The sequence below is a fragment of the Rutilus rutilus genome, assembly GCF_951802725.1.
Source record: "Rutilus rutilus genome assembly, chromosome: 7".
Lineage (NCBI taxonomy): Eukaryota > Metazoa > Chordata > Actinopteri > Cypriniformes > Leuciscidae > Rutilus > Rutilus rutilus.
Genome location: NC_140221.1, coordinates 20,353,418 through 20,374,136, shown reverse-complemented (window position 1 = coordinate 20,374,136; position 20,719 = coordinate 20,353,418). Strand labels below are relative to the sequence as shown.

The 20,719-nt window shown below is 37.0% G+C and overlaps 1 protein-coding gene across 6 annotated transcripts in view; it reads right to left on the bottom strand.

Moving 5' to 3' along the window:
• Positions 1–281: 281 nt before the first annotated feature.
• The window catches only part of slc4a4a (solute carrier family 4 member 4a), a 70,761-nt gene continuing 50,323 nt past the window's right edge, over positions 282–20,719 (bottom strand). For 5 of the 6 annotated variants that reach the window (XM_084415230.1, XM_084415229.1, XM_084415228.1 and 2 more), the window contains 14 exons: positions 16,455–16,588; positions 15,325–15,596; positions 10,857–10,927; positions 8,980–9,165; positions 8,601–8,714; positions 7,471–7,632; positions 5,779–5,957; positions 4,419–4,491; positions 4,219–4,287; positions 3,822–3,995; positions 3,419–3,583; positions 2,940–3,033; positions 2,190–2,269; positions 282–1,847 (listed from right to left, as the gene is read on the bottom strand). In XM_084415230.1, coding sequence (XP_084271356.1) covers positions 2,226–2,269; positions 2,940–3,033; positions 3,419–3,583; positions 3,822–3,995; positions 4,219–4,287; positions 4,419–4,491; positions 5,779–5,957; positions 7,471–7,632; positions 8,601–8,714; positions 8,980–9,165; positions 10,857–10,927; positions 15,325–15,596; positions 16,455–16,588 — 1,737 coding nt within the window. In that variant the 3' untranslated portion in view covers positions 282–1,847; positions 2,190–2,225. The remainder of the gene's footprint in view (positions 1,848–2,189; positions 2,270–2,939; positions 3,034–3,418; positions 3,584–3,821; positions 3,996–4,218; positions 4,288–4,418; positions 4,492–5,778; positions 5,958–7,470; positions 7,633–8,600; positions 8,715–8,979; positions 9,166–10,856; positions 10,928–15,324; positions 15,597–16,454; positions 16,589–20,719) is intronic. The other variant, XM_084415232.1, reaches the window with a different exon arrangement.

Below are 20,719 nucleotides of genomic sequence, written 5' to 3'. Positions count from 1 at the left end.
ATGTATATGTATTATATGTATATATAATAAAATGTAATTTTATTGGATATTGATGGAGCAGCATAAGTTTGATTAAAATGGGTTTGATAGTCTAGTGTAGAAATAGGGGCAACTGATATATCAAACTTGTTCACATATGCAAATACTTTTTTATTTTTTTTAGTAAAATTTTAATAAATGGTTTTGACATTGTATGTACCCTGTATGTAGCAGATACAATTATACCGATGGGAAAAAGCAAAAATATAAAAACACAATGCACAAAAAATAAATGGAGACCATTTAATAAATTCTGTTCATTTTTAATATTCATTTCCTTTGAAAAATATAAATTCTAAAATAATTTCAGCTGTTTTGTTCTAAAAAGTCACAAAACTTGATTAAAAAATTTTATCAGTTACACACTCTACAATTAATATTTAGCATTGCTTAAAACGTTCAAGAATTTCCCCAGACATGCTTTCACAATAATTGCGTGTTTTATGTACCCCCAAAAATATATAAGTTAAAAATCTTATACTTACAAGGTTAAAATAAGTTGATTTTGAATTTTTTTTGTATGTTTTTTGAAAGAAAGAGGAAAAGTGATGGAAAGATTGGAGGATAATGACAAATTAGCAGGAATCAATATAGTATTTTGGGTTCTTGAAGAATCAAGGCTCAAGGAAAACATGTTTCAGACATGCACTGTATGACGTATGTCCCCGTCCTCTGAAAATCTTCATTCAAATGCATATACCACTTTGTTGACATTTTGTGACTTATTTTAACAAATGACACAATTAACATTCAATGCTAGACATCATGTAAATAGTGCACAAATAATAATAATAATAAAAAATCTTAAACCTAAAGGAATTTCATGTATTATTGCAATTCAGGTTTAAGCCACTTAGGTAAATAATTTGCAGGATGACAGAGTACATGTAGGTTTACACATGTAGACTGTTTATCGTTTCCAAAACCAGGTGAGGAAGCAAATGTCTAACAAGACTTGAAAATCAAAATGAATTAGGCTATCTTAATTAATCAAGCTTATTAGAAAATGTTTGGATAATTAGGCATATCGTTTGTTAAAGGAAACAAATAAAATGTAATACCACATTATATTAAATGAAACTATGAAAAACAGCTGGTTCAGTGCCAATCAATAACATTAATCATCATTTAAAAGTTAAATCAACAGTTAAATATTACAATATATTATGTCACAGTTGTTCGCTCTCATTATAACAGAAATCATTTGCTGAATAGTTTGCTCAAGATATACACTAAAAAAGATCAACATTAAAATCTCATGCTGTGCAAAAAAGAAAGAAATGGAACATTTTTTTTTCTGTTTTTTTTTTTACATAATGCCTACCATGCAAAACAGAGGTAGAGCAGCAAAAAATAAAAGGAAAATATTGGCATGGTAAGTCAATTTGGTGGAAAGATTCATATTGTATTGGATGAATAATGGAGGAAGTAATTCTGGAATTGTGGGAAACAGCTACAGCATTTCTCTACAGCTCAGCACATAAGTGAAACAATGAACTGAATTGCATAGTAGTTTAGGGATTACAATTTGCAAACCATAATGATTAAGTGAGTGAAAGACAAGTGTTCCTCAAGCCGTTCTCAAGTCTTCACAGAAAGGATCCGTGATGGGGAAGAGTTTTTACAAAATATCCCATGGCAAATGGCTTTCAGCAAATTGGATGAGCTTAATCAAATCTATGCTGCAGATTGGCTGGAGGAGTTATATGGACGTCTCAGACCCTCGACTTCTCCAGTAGAAGGCATTGCTGTCATCTGGGTCCATGTCTATTTTAATCTGAGGCACATTTAATGGCAGTCTCTCTGAACTGAAAAATACAGATGAGTACAGTCAACTTCCTAATAGGTATTCAAATTATTTCCCAGTAACTACCAATCATTTCGTTGAAACAATTTAACTTGTGGTTCAAATACCTAAGTGCATTATTTGAACAACTTAATAGAGGTGATATTATGTGATCAAGAAGCCTTGACAAATTATGATGTTGCTAGAAATTGAAGTGGCTTTCATTGTCAGCATCCTTATTGAATTATAGTAATGAAAACCCTGTTTTTTTATGCAAAATCTAATCATTTTAATTAGATGTTCTTAAGGGAAAATGTTTCATCCATACTATAAATACATATTACTAATGCGCACAGATGCATACCTTGACATCGGGCTGTTCTGAAAGTAGTGCCGCTTTTCAGCACGATGAATATCGGTCGAGGAATGAAGGGGACTTTTCTCCTGCAAGAGGGACACATGGTCCATTATTAGCACACGCATGACTTCACGTTCTGCTGAACACCAGCACTGTACACCAACATCATGCATTCACACCATACAGGATGAACGGCACCAGCACAGGTTTCACAGAGGATACAAGCAACAACAACAAAAAGAAGCAGATTCACTCGATTCTAAAGGTGTCTAAGGATTCTATATCGAGTGAGTGCTGGGATTTCATGGGATTATTTTTGATTAGCATTTCCATTAGATAATTATTCATTCTAATACAACTACAACGTTTTAGTAAAAAATTAATCACAGAGGACATCTTGTTACATGCTAAATGACTCATTTTAAATCTTGATCATCAGTTTCACTGATGTAAGGATGGGCACAAAATGTTCAAGAGGATATAAGTGTTAAAATGATCCCTGAATTCATGTTAGCAGGACACAAAATCACAGTAAATGCAAACAGAAATGCAAAAGTAAAGCAAAATGATCACGACAGGCGAGAAGTAATGAAGCTGTCATTTGCCATAGAGGACTGACATAGTCCACAGGTATTATGTGACAGAGGAGCAAGTGGTAGCGTGAACCGCATGCGAAAGGAAGAGAAAGCAAAACGTTCGCACTGAATCATTAAAGAGGTACAAGTTGAGTTGAGGCCCCGGGTCCGGTCTACTCACTGTCAGAGGCCTTATCTCCTAAAAAAGGCTCCTGCTCCATCATGTCCATTGGGATTTTAATGCTGGGGACATTCTCATTGTAAGGATAGTCAGACTGCACAGGGAGAAACGGTCAAAAAGTGTTTTAGGAGCTGAACGTACATGTACCAGAGTGGTTCACACCTCCTCTTTCATGATCGCCCAAATATTCATAGCTTTCTGACAATCGTACAAAATTTCTTGGTGTCACTGAGGTGCTTAGTACTTTTTAATTTCCAATCTAATTTGCTTTGTCACTGGAGCTATTTCAAGTAAAAAATATATATAAAAAAAAGAATAAATAAACATCTATCATCAATTACTCGACCGTTAGAAATTAATGTGTATCATGCACAGGTAATAAAGCTATCAATTAAAGCTAAACTTGTTTCTCAAAGTCTAAAGTGTTCAAAATAGTCATATAAAAACAAAAAGCTTGTGGCATTTTCCAGGAAACTCACATCTTCCATGTCGCTGTCTATGCTCCCTTGTTTCTTCTTTTTCTTTTTCTTCTCATCCTCCTTCTTTTTCTTGTCCTTCTCAGGTATGACATCATCCAGGAAGCTGAGGTCATGCTGGGAGAAGACATAGTCCATGGCTTTCCTCACAGCAACCAGAGCCAAGATCTGACCAATGAGAATACAGCAAATTGTGCCTTTTCAGTTAACGCAAACACTACAGATGATGAAACAGAAGTGTTTCGCACAAATATTGCACTTGAGTGTCTGTTTCTAATGGGCTGTAATAATTGACGAGTAATTTTTAGCCACTCTTCAAAGTCCTGAAGCTCTCAAGTTTTGCAGCCACGTCTGCTTCTAGTATTACTGTGTGTTAAATCACAAATAGGTGAAAGAGGTGACTAACCATGACGGGAAAGATGATGGCTGCCACAGTGGACTTGAGGACCCAGAGGAGCGCCAGGCAGAGCACCTGGACAAAGGTGAAGAGATGGACCTTCCTCAGTGGGACATGCCGCAGGTAGATCAGGTCTGGCTGGTGTTTGGCAGGCATGAGGAACAGCTTGAGTCGGTCCATAAACTGAGAACCAAAGAGCAATACTCTTCAAAAAAGACCCAACTAAGTTACTATCAACCGATTTCAAATAATGATTATTTAAATGATTTCATGCTTTTGGAAACACCCCACATGATAATGTGTATGGGTTTAATTCTACTTTGTTAGATTCAAATTTGAATTATAATTCTACATCCCAGAAATTGAATGTCACAGGCTTTCCCAATTCAGTTTTTAATGAACTCACCTGCACTCCGTTGAGTGAAGCAACACCCATGTAGAGGAAGACTCCATACAGCACTGGCATGGGTATGAACTACGGGAAATAATTATTCAATTATTCAAAGCCATTGTGGGTTTGATTAAAAAAAAAAAAAAAAAAAAAAAATTGTAAACACACACGCAGCAGCGGTGTGTTTAACGCTACTGGATGCACTGTATCGTTACCTTGAGGATAGGGGACATGAAGACAGACAGACCGGTGAGAAGGAAGACAAAGACACCAGTGACTCTCTGTTCCCTGAAGAGGAGACAATTACAACATTTCAAATATAAAATAAAAGAAATAAATATTACAGAAAAAAAATTATAGTTTTGCAGTCTATGGTCATTTCAGCTGATGACATGGCCAAAAGTACAATACTGTTTTGTAAGATATTTTAATGCTCTTTTTTTTTTTATCAAAAATACAGTAAACATGTAGTGAAATATTATAACAATTAAAATTACTGTTTTGTACATTAATATATTTTAAAATGTAATTTATTCCTGTGATGACAAAGCTGAGTTTTCAGCATCATTACTCCAGTATTCAGTGTCACATGATCCTTCAGAAATCATTATAATATACTGCTCAATAAACATTTATTATTATTTTCAATGTTGAAAACAGTTGTGCTGCTTTTTCTTTCTTTCTTTTTTTACAACCCATAGTATATTTTTATAGGATTCTTTGATGAATAGAAAGTTGAAAAGAACATTTGTTTGAATTTGTTTTTACATGTTTACATTAATGTTTTTTACAAAAAAAAATTACATTAATGTTAAAAATGTAACATTATACATGTCCTTAGAGACTTTTAATAAATTTGATGCATTCTTGCAGAATAAAAGTCTTGCTGACCCCAAAATTTTGAACGGTACTGTATGTGGGCACCACCTTATAATTACAGGGTTGGCTTTTTCAGCTGCACCCATTACTAGTGTGTATACAGCAATAATCTCATATAGCCATACTATCATCTTAGACAAACAAACATGTAGTGTATTATTGTTTTAATTATAGGAAAAACTCAACAGGCAGACACGTTTATCCACAGTGACTTGCAGTACACTTATAACAGTGAAAGTCCCCCTGGAGCAACTTGAAGTTTAGTTCCTTGGTCAGGGGCATAAAGGTGATAGTTTACGAGTTTAAACCTGCGACCTTGCAGTTACCAGCACATTTCCTTAACCATCAGACCCCACCTCCCCAATTATGAATGATTACTTCTAATGGAAATATTGATGATCATTATTATTTGTACTACTTAACCGAATGGTTAACCAAACCAGAGAAGTGTTAAAAATACGACCTAAATACTGCTAGTGTGTTTTCAGCAGACCTAGGCCTGTTCACGTTTGTACAGCTTACAGCTGCATCAATAAAGCCCCCTAGAGTTCAGTCCAACATGCAGACTTTTAAAAGGCGCCCCACTGAGCCCAAAACTGTAGTCAACGAGTGACGCAAAAGCTGTTATAGTCAGATCTATGACACTGTACAAATACACAAGAAATCATCTCATCTTTTAAATGCTTTACAACATACCTGACACCCAAAAATTTAGGCTGTTCGCCAGGGGCGGACGTCTCAGTCTCCATCTTCAAGCTGTCAATGTGGGCGATGGAAATAACTGTTGCGGCTACATACCATGGCAGACCCATGAAAGAGCACACCGCTAACAGCACAGCCACCCAGAACAGGTCCAGATGATAGCCTGCACCTTTCTGATCGAGACAAAGATGAAGGATGGTCACACAATGTTGTTAGAGGAATTCAAAAACATTTGATGACTGATGTCAGTGACAGTTTGAAGGAATAGTTTGCCCAGTAATGATTGTTTTTAGCAGCCTCTTGTAGTACTAAACCTGTATGCTGTTATTTAACATAATTTAAGGAGCTCTTTTAGCTTTTTCCAATGTCTTGATCATGTCTGTCAAGGTCCAAAACAAACAAAGCGTCATAAAAATAGTTGACTGTTGTCTTGTTAAAACCAATGAAAACATGACAATTTCGAATTTACAATTTAGTAAGTGAGACAGTGGTGTGGATAATATGGCAGATTCAGCTTTTGATGTGTTAGGTCTCAAGTTAAAATCCACCGTTTCCCAGACCTATTCTTCTCCCTATTCCCATCGTGTATCAGCTTGGAGAGAGGCGATTAGGGTGGGTTTTAAGGATTGGAACAAGTAAGGTCCCAATAGGCAGCATCCATTTATGATTTTATAAATATAATCATAGACACGATTATGTTTTTATTGCATAAAACTACACTACATCACACAAATGTACAGTAAATATGTCTTCAGGGCAGTGTAATTTGGGCATCTCACAGAGATGACAATAGGAGTTCTTCCGTGGGGAGGCATTATAGTGAGAGGACACAGATTAGTCTCGCATTACAGGCCACAAGAGAATAAATGGTTTGCTTTTGTCTGATTCACAATTCCTCTTTGTTCCACTACTCAGAATATGTTACAATGTGGACCTAAAGTGTGATGGTGGGGTGAAATCGCTTATATAATATTATATAACAATATTATTTTAGGATTAAGATCCTATTATTGATTTTATTAATATTTTTTGTTAGTTTTTATTTTTATATGTTCTGTTTTATTAAGTTTTAGTATTTTTTTTTGTTGTAATTTTGTTTTTCATTTTATACATTTTTATTAATATGTCTATCTAGTTTTTATTCATTCTTTTCAGTTTAGTTATTTCATTACATAGTACATTTTAGCACATTAAAATAAAATAAAAGTTCCCCTTGGCAACTAGCTGAAATGAAATAACTTTTATGGTTTTAGTTTAGTTTCAGTTAAATACTGTATAATAACCCTGACTTATAATTCATACTTTAATTCATATTTATTGATTATTGAGCCTATCTAGCTATTAAAATCATTACATTACAAAATCTAACTTCTTTTCTTTCAGTTTTCCATTCAAATTAAGAATTTAACAAATATTAATTCCTGGATTATTTATGGCAGCTTTTGCCCCTTTGGCTTGTATCAGTTTCTCAGACCATCTGCTTGAATAACTCCAAGTGCTGATTCACATCCTCCAGACAAAAGATTAAAAGGCTATATTTGTAAGAGACTTTCTATAAATATCCTGATAAAGTCCCCCCCTCCCCGGCACTGTGAGTGTTTCCTGTGGTCTTGGGTGGCTCAAAGTGAGCGTGATAAACCATCTGGCTTGGGAGAGATTCACACAGCAGACTCAAGGCAGGCCTACCTTAAGCTTGTGCTCCTTGCGATTGACAATGACAGCGGTGATCTGCTGATCCATGAAGAGCAGGATGGTGACCAGCAGGGCAGGCAGAGCTGCTGCCAGGTACACCCACCAGGGGTTCCCTCCGAACGGTGGCACAAACCAGCCACGGTTTGGGCTTGTTGGCTGAGGACATGAAAGGAGTGCAGTTTGAGGATCACAGAAGTGGCACTTGGCAAATGTTTACAGGATACAAACGGTAATGTCCTGAGTGGATTGGCAAGTAGCGTGCCAGCCAGTGTACACTCTGATATTTGTTCTTCCTGAACAAAATCCATTGCTATTAAGCAGACCCTCAGGTAACCTGGGTAGAAACACCCCACTGTCCCCAATATATCTGATACAAATAAATAACATCCAATGCAGAACAATTAATCTCTTGATTAGGCTATTTATTCACACTATTCTATTTGGAGAGTGACTAAAACGTATTGCTTGTTCGCTACTGATTTCATTTTGTTTGTTTTTCCAGATAATCACAAAAAAACTCAAAATAACTAATTATGTCAAGATAAGTCAAAGCCATAATGACTTCCATGTTTGGAAGCAGTTCATAATTCCATTTGACTTTTGCAAGGATGCATGTGAATTATTACTTTTATTCAACAAGAATGCATTAAAAGACATTTACAATGTATAAAGGCATTTGTAATGTTACAAAAGATTGCTATTTTGAAAAAATGCTGTTCTTTTGATACTCAAAGAATCCTGAAAAAAATTGTCACAGTTTCCACAAAAGCATTAAGAAGCACAACTGTTTTCAATATTGATAAGAAATGTTTCTTGAGCTGCAATGACTGGCGTAATGATGCTGAAAATTAAGCTTTGACTTAACAGGAACAAATTATATTTACAAAAATATTAAAATAGAAATATTATTTTAAATGGTAATATTTCACAATATTTATATTCAACTGTATTTTAATCAAATAAATGCAGCCTTGGTGAGCACAATATACTTATTTCAAAAAACTATTTTTAAATGTACCGACCCAAAACATTTGAACAGTCTATCCTGTAGCAATTTTAGAAGTGCACCTCAAAAGGAACATCACTTTACAGTAACATACAGACAATATGAACAGAAAGTTTACCTTAAATTCACTTGGCACTATGAGCTTTGGCGTCTCTACCCCAACCAGAGCGTCGACACCACAGAAGATCAAAATTGCCAGGATAATGGCAAAGTCACTTATGAGCTTCCTCACCTAAGATGACAAAAACAAACAAAAAAGCTTTTTTAGGAGCTATGTAGTGTGCATCACACATCAGTAGTCTCTTGCCTCAACAACTGCAGTATTGATTAGGATCAGAAACTGAATTGTCAAAACAATTGTCTACCTGCCCACAGTATATGAATTAGAGGCAGGGTTTGGCTTAATATCGATTGCCTCTAAACATGCAGTATGATTAGAGCCACATATTGACAAATCCATCACAAACACGCTACAGATTGAGAGTGTGGTTACTTACAGTAGTAGGAAAGAATGGGCTGGTCTTAAATTTCTTCAGACACATGGAGCAGGTGTAGGTGCCAAAGAAAAGGATGAAGGACATGAGGGTGATGTCGGGCACAAAGTCACAGGCTTTGCCCACTAGCTCCCCTCCGAATTTCAGGCATTCCTTCTTTGACAGGGAGGACCAGCTGGCATTCAAGCGCTATACAATTGACACAAAAATACATGATCAGAATATCAAACCTACAGATTTCGACTTTTAAAATAAAATGTCAGTTCATTCACAGACACTTATGTTATGAACAAAGACTGTTACAGAACATCAAACGCTCTCTAGTTTCTGTTTTGTTGTCTTCAACCTCTCTGAAGTTGGACAATGACTCTGTTACTGTTCAAGTTTACACAAAATGTGCGAAACATGAGCTATGGCTCATTCAGTCACAAAGATGTTGGCATGGATTTGGGCATTATGTTTCATTGATCTCAAACTGAGGACTCCATCTGAATGGAACCATTGTCATAGAGATCTTTCTCTATTATTCGCAGCTGGGAGATTGGTTTGGCTATAGAAGAGAACAAAACGTCAGCCAGGTCTAGAGAAAATGTTTTAGGAAACAGCCAACAATTTAAGGATTAAAAAGCACTATGCATTTTCTGAACAAAACCAGAACAAGGAAGTTTTCTCTAATGTGTTGTGTAAGTTCTATTGGGTGACCTCAATGAATTTAACAAGTCTTATGACTGGAATACAGTACACTACACAAGTTATGCAGTCTGGAAGAGTCAACGCTAGTTGCTGAAAGTCAGAGCCAGTCTTTAGATTAGGGCTGGGCGATAAAACGATAACAATATGTATCGCGATAGACACGTAATCAATATCAATAAAAAATGTGTTCGATAAAACGTTCGGTTTTTTTTTTTTTTTTTCGTCTGAAGAAACCAGAGGTTGCGAAGCAAGTTTGGTTGCACGAACAAAGGCAGTAAGGCACTCACTCTCTGCTGGCAACCTAGCAACGTAGGGGGTGGCACGCTAACAGCCAGTCATGTACAGTATGGTTGCGCCCAGAGCCGTTGAAAAACGTATTTAATCATATTTAACGGCTCTGGTTGCGCCATATCGTTGTCTCGTGTTGGATTCTTCAGTAACAGAACCGGCGTGGAGTGATAAGTGGAAAATGAGTGCCGTAGCGAGCGAGGAAAATGTTGATAAAACAGGAAAAGTCAGCTCGCCAATATGACAGTTTTTGGGATTTTATAAGTCTGACCGTTGTCAGACCAATGTCGTCTGCAAATTATGCAAGACCGTCGTTGGTTTCTCTATGTTTATATTTAACACTTTGCACTATTTTATTACACTTTATTAAGCATTTCTTACGTATTCTTTCATTTTGCAACTTAATGTTAAGAGATAATTGTTAAGGTTCCATTGTGATTTTAGACTTATGTTTACATTTTAATTATTTAAGTGTTTTCCATGGTTGTGTTGAAATTTCTGCCTTTATAACTGAGGGGATTATAATCAGAGGAAGGTTAAGTTTAAAATAAAAATGTTTAAATGTAATATATTTGTCTCCTGGTCCTTATTTTAAATAGGTCATAAAAAATATCAATAATTATCGATATCGACCGATATGAAACACTTATATCGTGATACAGTTTTCAGCCGTATCGCCCAGCCCTACTGCAGATTTTGGACAGTTTTCACAGAAAATCGCAATGAGGTGCATGTTTTTGTGATACTCAGTCGTTTTACTCTGTAACCATTTACAAAGTCGACAAGCGTATAATGCAGAGGAGTTTTAAAATCTGTAAAAATGTTCAGTAAAAATCTGTTTAAAAAAAGTCATTCCAGCCTTTACACATATTTCAGTGATGTTTTAGGGAAACACTTACTGTATCGCTGTAATTTACAGTCCAGATAATTGTTGCATCAAGTGGATCAGTGAACACATCTGAAGAATTGACTGAAAAACACAAAAAGGTCAAAGGTTTCAAACGCGGCCTTCAGAAAGAACCAAAAACATACAGAGGGGCTCAAACATCTGAATCCACTACTAAAGAAATAAACCTGGAAATAAACAAAGTTTTAGGATTTAGAAAAAATCTGAACGTTATAAATGTAAAACCAAAAAAATAATGCAAATAAAAATACATTTGAAAAATGCAAAAGTAAAATATTTTTCATCTGACTATTTAGCACTCTTGACTCAAGTCTCAGATGATCTCATTTATTTATGTTTATCCTATAGCCACATTTAGCCTCTGAGACAAGTGACTAAATACCTATGACTCATATCATCAGTAGAATCAGTAGATAATGCTTTAATGAGTTTAATGGACACTTAAATTTTAAACACACATGACAGATTTCACAGGCAGACGTTCACACAAGAAGAAACATTTTATCACGGTCGTGGCTAAGTTAAATACAGCATACGTGCTGACCATCCCCGCAATGGCCACTTTAAACATTCACCACTTCTCATCGACTCAGAGTCTCTTTGCTGGGTTCCCCTAACTGCAACTAATTTCCACACAGCTGTTGTTCCCTCTGCGCCATCGAATTGAAGAGAAGTCGAGGGAGGGCGAAGAGGAGCAAACAGCGGTTTAGAGGAAAGCAGCGTGAGTGGAAGAGAAAACCACCCGCCAGCCGGTCTCTGTGCAGTCTTAATTCACCACACGCATGGAGGAGATTAACCCCAAACCGCATCACGTCCACATCCGCCCCTAGATCGCTCCTTCATTCCTACTGAGGCCACCACACACACACAGCCACTAGCACAATAAACAGATCTATCATCTGTGAACAACAAGTGAATGTCAACACCAGTGCCACAAAATATCACACCAATACAAAGAAATGAATTACTTATTACTTCAGAACATCAAAAACAAAGTTTGTAATTGTTCAGTGGTATGCATATCAAACGGCCCCAGTGGAGACATTGTTTAGAAGTGTGATAATTGACTAACACATTCTTTCACACCAATATTAAACCTGCATGCAAAAACAAATGCATGTAAAGTGACAGACGACAGCAAGTAGTGTCAGAGATGGAAAATCAAGTTGCACTTAAATCACTAAAAAAACTGACTTGACTGGAGCTGCGGTAACACTAGGATTTGAGCAAGCAAAATTTCTATGGACACAGCAATGGCCGTAATATGACGTTAGTCTGTGATGTCTTTTCTAAAAACATAAATCAATATGTAATACACCCAAAACATAAAAGTATTCAATCTACTCCACTTGACTGCAACACTGCAATCCTGCAGATTTAAAAGTACTGTCACTGTAAAAAAAATTAATAATTATATATATATAGATATATAGTCATATAGATATATATAAAATGAACGAGTACACCGTGTACATCATGAACAACTTGTTCACATGACCAACTTTGCAAAATCTGCATGGGGAAATCTTTCACCCTCATGTAGAATTCCCGATGGATGTGGATTTCTACTGAAATTAACAGCAAACATTTGCCAAACAACAATAAATGTGACTATACCATTAGACGTAAAAAACTGACTTGAGATTTGTGACGTGAATCAAAAACAAGTAACATGAGACCTGGGACTTGGCTTGTAAACAGTCAAAGACTTGACACGTGTAAAACATTAATGAGACCTAAAAATCGTCAACCACTGACTTGAGACTTGAACTAGACTGTCTTCAAGACACCGATTTTCTACAAGTTTATGAAACAAACCTGTAGTGTTTAAAAAACTATTACCAAAAGACTTGACTTGGATTTGTGACAAAAGACTTGCGACTGGACACCTGTTATTGTGTTTGAGCAGTGCAGTTGCAAAAGTAAACCATATGGAGCACTAGACTGTGTCATTCAAATTAAATGAATAGCACAACTATAACTATATCCAGGATTTTTAGTCGACTTGTAGACGAGCCTGTATAATTCACTCTTCCTCTTATTCAGTTTCTGGTTCAAACATATGGCTGAATTAAACCAGTATTTCCACTTGCCATTGTGCAGCGTTTACTACAGTAAAGCTGACCAAGTGGATCAGGTAGTCCGAGCTCCTGTGACTGAGTGGAGGCGGGGACTCATTTGCATATTCCGCATATACTAAATGAACCAAGCATGTAGAGTTACATTCAAGCTATTTTAAGGCATGAAGAAATGATTTTCAAAGGGAGAAAAAAAAAACTTTTAAAGGGGTCATATAATGCCATTTTTGTACAAGCTAATATGATTCTTTAGGGTCTAAATTAAAAGTTTGCAATATACTTTAATTACAAATTCTCATTAGTATTGTAAGAAAACACTCATTTTACCTGGTCAAAAACAGCTCTGTTTTCAGCACGCCGTTTAATTGCATGTGTCTTTAAATGATAATGAGCTTTGCTCACCCCGCCCCTCTGTTCTGTGGGGCGTTTTGACAACACACGTGGAGTGTTGCCTTGACAACAGATGAGGGTATATTTTGAAGAATGGCAGCGGGAGTCTCTGAGGACACTGTGCAACCGTATCGGACCCGGAACAAGATGACGGCCCCGAAGAAGTTCGATAATTAAGGTTCGAACAGGAAGTTCTGAATGGTTGGTTAACGTAATGTCACTTTGATCTATCTTTGTGTGTACTGGCAGGGTAGAGTAGATACGAACGCTATGCGTTTACTGATGTATACGTTAGTTCATTGACAGATTGATGTTACAGCTAATGGTCATGAAAAAAAGAAATTCTGTAAATGTAGGCTTGTCAGTGATGCGTAACGTTATCTATGCAGTGTTAGGTACAACTGTCAGGGCTGAAGCACTGACATGAGGTCACGGCAGGAATGTTTCTTAAGAATTTTGTGTTACCATTCATCTTCATGCAGTTATAACTGTTTGTTTTTTTTACATTATTTCTTAATCAGTAACAGACACCGTTATAAACCATCTACAAAAGTAAGCTTAGTGTAGTACTACCACGTTAACTTTAACACCTGCGTACACAGTTTGTAATAACACAATAACCATAACGCGTTGTTCATTATAAACGTGGGATTATGAATTATATTGTAACCTTAGCCGCATTCATCGTGAAGCGTGCAGCAAGCGATTTGCAAAGATTAATATAAAGATTAATATAAAGGTTAATAAAACGTTACACTCACTTCAGTTCTTCGGGAGGTGCAGCAGGAACACGAATAGTTGGTACCGATCCTTTTTTCAGTAGCAGCTTCTTATACTGACCCTCGTTTGTAAAGCAGTCTGGTGTGTGAAATGATTCGCGCAAACATGAAAGCATTGACGTTGATCGTGGGGAATATTCCCTTCGAAAACAAACTCAGCCACTGCGTCTTCAGCGGTTCGGATTTAGGAACATCAAAATGACTGCTGTGTTCCTTACTGCACCCAAGAACAGAACACCACAATCGCTTAGACACCATTCTGCTCCAGCGTATCAACAATGTCTGCGCGGACTATGATGACAGCTCTCTCACGAGCGAGGGCGGGTCTGTGTTGAAACGCTGCTGTCAATCAACAATCGTGGGAGGGGCGTCTTGATTTGAGACGGGGAAAACATATAAGGAGATTAAAAAAAAAAACACTGGATGGATTTTTATCATTTTATGATGGTTGTGTACAGGCACTGCCAACACACATTTCAGTACAATCAACTTGTAAAAGTGCATGTACCATTATATGACCCCTTTAAATATGTCATTTTGAGGATCAAAGATGAATTTAAGGGATAAAATGAGGGACTTTAAGATAAAAACAACCCTGTGGGTCTAAACTATCACTTGAAGACCAGAAATAGTACAACAAAAGAAAAAGTTAAATATTTATGCTGGCCATATTTATAAAACATTTGCCAGATGTAGACCTGGACACCTTTCAAAAACAGCTGTTTTCAAAAACAGCTGGATCATATGCCGGACATAAACATCAATCCCCTTCAAACTATTGTGCTTCCATTTGTGTATCAGTAAAGATTAAGAAATCTTCAATAAAATTTCAATTCATACTCAGACAAAATTGCTTTTCAACTACAAGGTAGCCAAGCAGGGGAATGAAAATATGGTCACTGCATTTGAGCTCAGAGTAGCACCTTTTGGATCCCAACCAAGGGGAAAAAAGGTCACTTTGTGCTACATAATATATGCTTCACTGAGCAAAATAATGTTACATATGCATCAGTAATCTTTTTTTTCTTTCTGTTTGGTCAGCACTCATCGTTTCTTGCATCTGGTGTGGACATATGGAAGGCAATTCATAATTTAAAATGAAAAATGAAGGTAAGTTTACAAACTTGCAAACGAATAGAGGTTTAGTCGGTTCAACTTGCATCTAAACATCGAAAGAAGAAAACATCAGATAAAGAGAAGTATCAGGTCTTACCATCAGTGGGCGCCATACACATGCAGTCATACTGCGTGACATAATCGATTTTATAGTCTGGGTTGATTGGGTAATAATGGGTAAACTTCAGCATCTTCTTGAAAGCGTCATAGATGAAGATGAAGCTGATGAGTGACGAGAAGCCCTCCTCTGTAAATCGGGTGAAATACTGCACAAGGAAGCTGGCATCAGTGGCCACCAGGACCAGACAGTAGAAGGCCGACCACAGGCCAATCCAAAGACGGAACTCTAGGTAGTCAAAGTCATTTTCCCTGCAGAAAAAAGTGTGAATAGAAAATTAACTCATGTCCCCCCACTTTCAAATCATACAGCAATGAAAAGTACACTACCAATCGAAAGTTTAGGGTCGGTAAGGTTTATGTTTTTGAAAGAAGTCCCTTACCAAGGCTCCACTTATTTGATCAAAAATACAGTAAAAACAATAACATTGTAAAATATAAATACAATTAAAAATAACTTTTATTCTTGAATATATTTTAAAATGTAATTTATTCCTTTGGTGGCAACAGTTTGCTCGAGAATAATTTCTTATTATCAATGTGGAAAACAGTTGTGTTGCTTAATATTGTTGTGCAAACTGATATTTTTTTCAGGATTCTTAAAAGTTATACAGCATTTATTTTAAATAAAATTCTTTTGGAACATGGTAAATGTCTTTACTGTGATTTATGATCAATTTAATGCATCCTTGATAAATAAAAGAGTGTATTTCTTTCCTTTTTATATTCTGAATGACCCCAAACTTTTGAACAGTAGTGTATCTATGACCAGCAATGGAAATCATTATGCACTGAACACTTCTGCTTTATTTACAGAATATTAGTTTCAGTTAATTACAAAATGGTCAGTTAGTTCGTTTACATTTATTTATTTATGAATGAGGAATACAAGCGATTCATCTTAAGAGAGCAATAAACACGAGAAGTGCTAGTAAAAGAAAGTGTCAGTCAGTGTTCAGAATAGTGCAAGCTACAACATGGATGGATTAAGGAATAGTGATTTTTTAAATGCTCATGTAAAAAATTTCAGCTGTTTCTTGAATTTTGTCAGGGATTTGGCTGCCCGTAAAGGTTTGTGATGTTACATTGTGAACAAAGATGATCAAGCACCTGCTGAAGTTGAAGAGCAGCCTTTCAAACACCAGCACTGGCCCCGTACTGCTGAGAATGATCAGCGGTTGCCCAGCCAGGAGACAGAAGATGGCTCCAGTGACCGCTGTACCCAGAAAGCTCTCCAGCACACCCTTCACCCAACACACAATGAAGAAGAGTCAAAGGGTTATGGAAAAACCCAACTGAAGCTCAGTCACAATCACATTCCCTGCAAGGAAAGTCTGTTTAAGCATGTTTAAAATCCATATTTGGATGGGACAAGCTATCCCTGAGGAGGTTAAAGGAAATTCATCATCGTTCACAGACATACTTTGTGATTTTTACAGAGGATGTGTGAGAAGAAACAAGCTGCACATATTTGCAAGGGATAATTTCACAAAGAAAACTGCCTACGCTTTTCAGCTAACTCAAAGTTACTCACAGAAATGGCAACAGACACTCCCTCCTCAATAATAACTAGCCATGTCCAAATTAGTATATGAATTCACATACGTCCTGTTTTATAACTGAAATCCAAATATTGTTCGGAAGACTAATCCTGCTGAAATAGTGCTTATGAGAACTGTCGTGATGAACTGCCATTGAAGAGATGTGACTTCATGTTACAGTTTGCTCTGCAATTTAAATCCCATCTGAATCAGTCATGTTTGTGTTTTTCTCACACAATCTAAGTAAAAATTACCAGATAATGGCTAAATCTAATCCCATCCAAATGAGAATGTCTGTGATTGTGGTATATTATTACCACTTCATCTGTCTTTTGACCTTTATCAAAAACTGTGACTAAAACCTGCTACACCTTCATTAAGGATTTAGGCCTTTTGTTGAGTAAAATGACAAACAACAGTTGGTGGTTAAAATAGTCCTGTCAACCCATTTGACGTAAATGTAATCAATAAGGGGAGTCTGATCTACTCTGGACTACTCAGAACAGACACTGTAGTCCTCATCTTAATTCATTTCCTCATTTAATGTTATAATGTATTTACAAATAAATCGATCCATCTAAATTGCACCACTTTGCTAGCTGACTTACTGAGGTGTTTCCCTGAGCTAAAACATTTACTAGCCAACGACATGTGCAGTAGATCTCAGCATTTTTGTTTAAAGAGGTCATGAACTGAGAATTCAAATATTCCTTGATCATTTGACAGGTAATAGGTCGTTATACTATAAGAATATACTGTTTCAAAACTCAAAACTTCCTTGTTATTCCAAAAATAGCTTTTATTGAAACCAAGGCCAGAAAACGACAGGCTCTGAAAAGTGTGGAATTATGACATCATAGGGCAGCGAAAGACCGTCTTTGCAGAAGAATATCAACGCCTATGTCTACATCACAGCATATTTTGCCCCGCCCACTGGCGCGTTAGTGAATAGTGACATGAGAACGAGAAAAGATCGAAACAGGATCAATAACATTACCATCCAAATGATCCTAATGCTAGGAAAGTGTTTTTTCTCAACTATGTGAAAGTCTCAGCAGTGCAATATTTGTTTGTATTCGGTACATTTCACTGTGGATTATTTGGTAATTCAGTCACAATTTCGGCACAGGCTTTGCAAAATCGTTTAATATTGTTTATGCATCAAGCCAGTAACTAAACGATCAACCTCACATTATTTCTTTTAGTAGCATGAAAATATTTAGTTATTTAAATTGTGATTAAATTATACACAGAAAGCAATCAAAGAACACTCCCCTTACAATCGCTGAAGCTGTCAATCACACAGCGCGAGTTTATCTGGACACTTGGCCATCACCTGCTTTCAGATGGAGCGGCATTTACAACACAGAGCCGTAGTTAACTGACAAGCTGAGCCATATCGCATTAATTATCGCAGGCGATAGGTCCACGATAATTAATGCGATATGGCTCAGCTTGTCAGTTAAAGGTACAATATGCAAGAATTTTGCATTAAAATATCCCATAATCTCAAGGCCAGTGTTATATATTTTGTTAAGTTGATTACTTACAATATCCCAAATGTTTCCAACTATTTTTAAATCGTGAGAAAATTGCGATTTTACCCAAGGAAACGGGGCGTTAGAGCAGGGGGGAGCTGGGAGTCGCCAGTCAATTGCGTCATATCCGCGTTACCCTCGGTTTCCGCTCGTACTGCGTGGAGTCCTGGACAAATGCGGAAGTTGTAGTTGTAGCGTCTATCAAGCAACAGACGTTAGCTTGCTTCTTGCAGTCGTTATGGAACACAATTATTCTTTACCGATTGCAGCTGGTTCTGTCGACAAAGTATGCTTAATTATATATTTTCCAAATGTAGCATTCGGTAATAGTTATGTTTATGTAAGGGAAGTATTATTGCTTTAGATTTGTGTTTAGTTTATTGACATTGTTTATCACGTCTGGTGTTTATGGCCATGTAAATAAATATAGCATGTGTTATACATAAAGATTAATCAGTATTTTGGCAAATGATGTGGGTATGTTCGAATGTACTTTTACAACAATTGTTTAGAACACGTAAAACTGCGCCGCGTTATCACAACAATGAATTCGACATACAGTAACATCTATGATAACCAATTTAGTATTAAACCTTACTTTTCTTGCGGTTAATTCATTTTAATGAAATACAAGTGTGATGAGGTTCAAGAGTCAGGAAGGAAGAAGACGGGTTGGCGTGACTGGGACTCGTACTTTATTAAAATAAAGCAAAACAAACAAAAGTCGTGCACAACGCGTGAGCTCGGATCGGATTCAGAGCTCGGATCCACCGGTTTTCTTTCTCTGCGTCCAATTTTCTCTTCAGTCTCTCTCTCGTTCCAGCGCGCGGCTTAAAAGCGGTCTCTCCACGCGGATCACGGCAATAAGACACAGGTGTTCGTCATTTGCACTTGACCTACTTGCTCGTCTCTTCTCTCTCCCATTACAGACTGCGCTGAACCACGCCCCCCTCGCCACAAAAAGCATGTCATTATAAAAAAAGAACTTAGCCTCATCCATGAACATGATTTTTCGATTCCCGTCTGACTGATTTACATCCACGGTGGAGTTTAAAACGACAGTTCCCACCATTCCACGCTCCTTCACATCGTCATCAAGCTACGCCGTTGTTGTTGTTTGGAATGTAGCGCACTCTAGAGGCCAAAAATTCTTGCATATTGTAGCTTTAACTACGGCTCTGTGTTGTAAATGCCGCTCCATCTGAAAGCAGGTGATGGCGATTTACTACTAATCAAGGAACCGGATTAACTGACGAGATGCGCCTAACAATGTCATGCGATATATCGCCCAGCCCTAACTCCAAGTATGTCATCAATGATGCTGTTACACTGCACAACGAAGCTCTTACAGTATTTACATTGTGATTGCATTGTTATTTATGGTGAAAGCATTCATGAGAGTGCAGAAATAGCGCTGCAATGATAAGATCACTGCGTTCACGCGTTCAACAGACAGTCTGTCATCACTCATCACTGAAACCTTTTGATGTGTTGGGAATAGATCTAAATATAATACTATAAGCATATTCGACAGCTGTAATAGTAAAAACGTAGTAAAAGAATTCGAGAGGGTTCCACATGCATTACTTATTTCATATGCAAAGATGTCAGCCAAATCACAGCAGTGAGCGTTTCCACTGAAGTCTCACAGCAGACACGCCCCTTCAAACAGAGCATTCAAATCAGAGGCTAAAATCAGGATAGGAAATAGCCATTTATTTCTAAATTGTGACAAATTTTTGATGTAAAAATCATATTAACATTATAATTATTAGGGCTGTAATCTCCCAGTCGATTAGTCGATTATTGGTCGATACGTTCTGGCTCGACCAACATTCTGATTGGTTGATTTTTTGCCGTGTTCATTTCATCAGTTTTGCCACTCAGGTGGAAAGCACTAATTGCTAATGGGGGTGTTTTCAGAGCGCCCCTGTTTCACAGGTAACAGTCTGTCTTCAGAACACCCCCCTTGTTTTCACTTCTTTTGGACTAGCCCAGCCCACTGGAGAAGAGACAAATTGAAGAAAGTAGGCTACTAGAAGGTTCGCTGAATATTATTACCGTATATACCCGAATATAAGACGAGGTTTTTGTCCTAAAAATAGGCTGAAAAATGGGGGGTCGTCTTATATTCGCGATATAAACAAAATCACGGGGGGAAAGGGTTAATATGAAATAGTGACTGAAACTCGACCCATTAAGACAAAACCAGCTTTCCCTTCCAAGATGTTAATCTGCACAAAAATCCTGATAATCGAGCCGTCCTCTGATGAAATCAAATACACATAAGATAAAA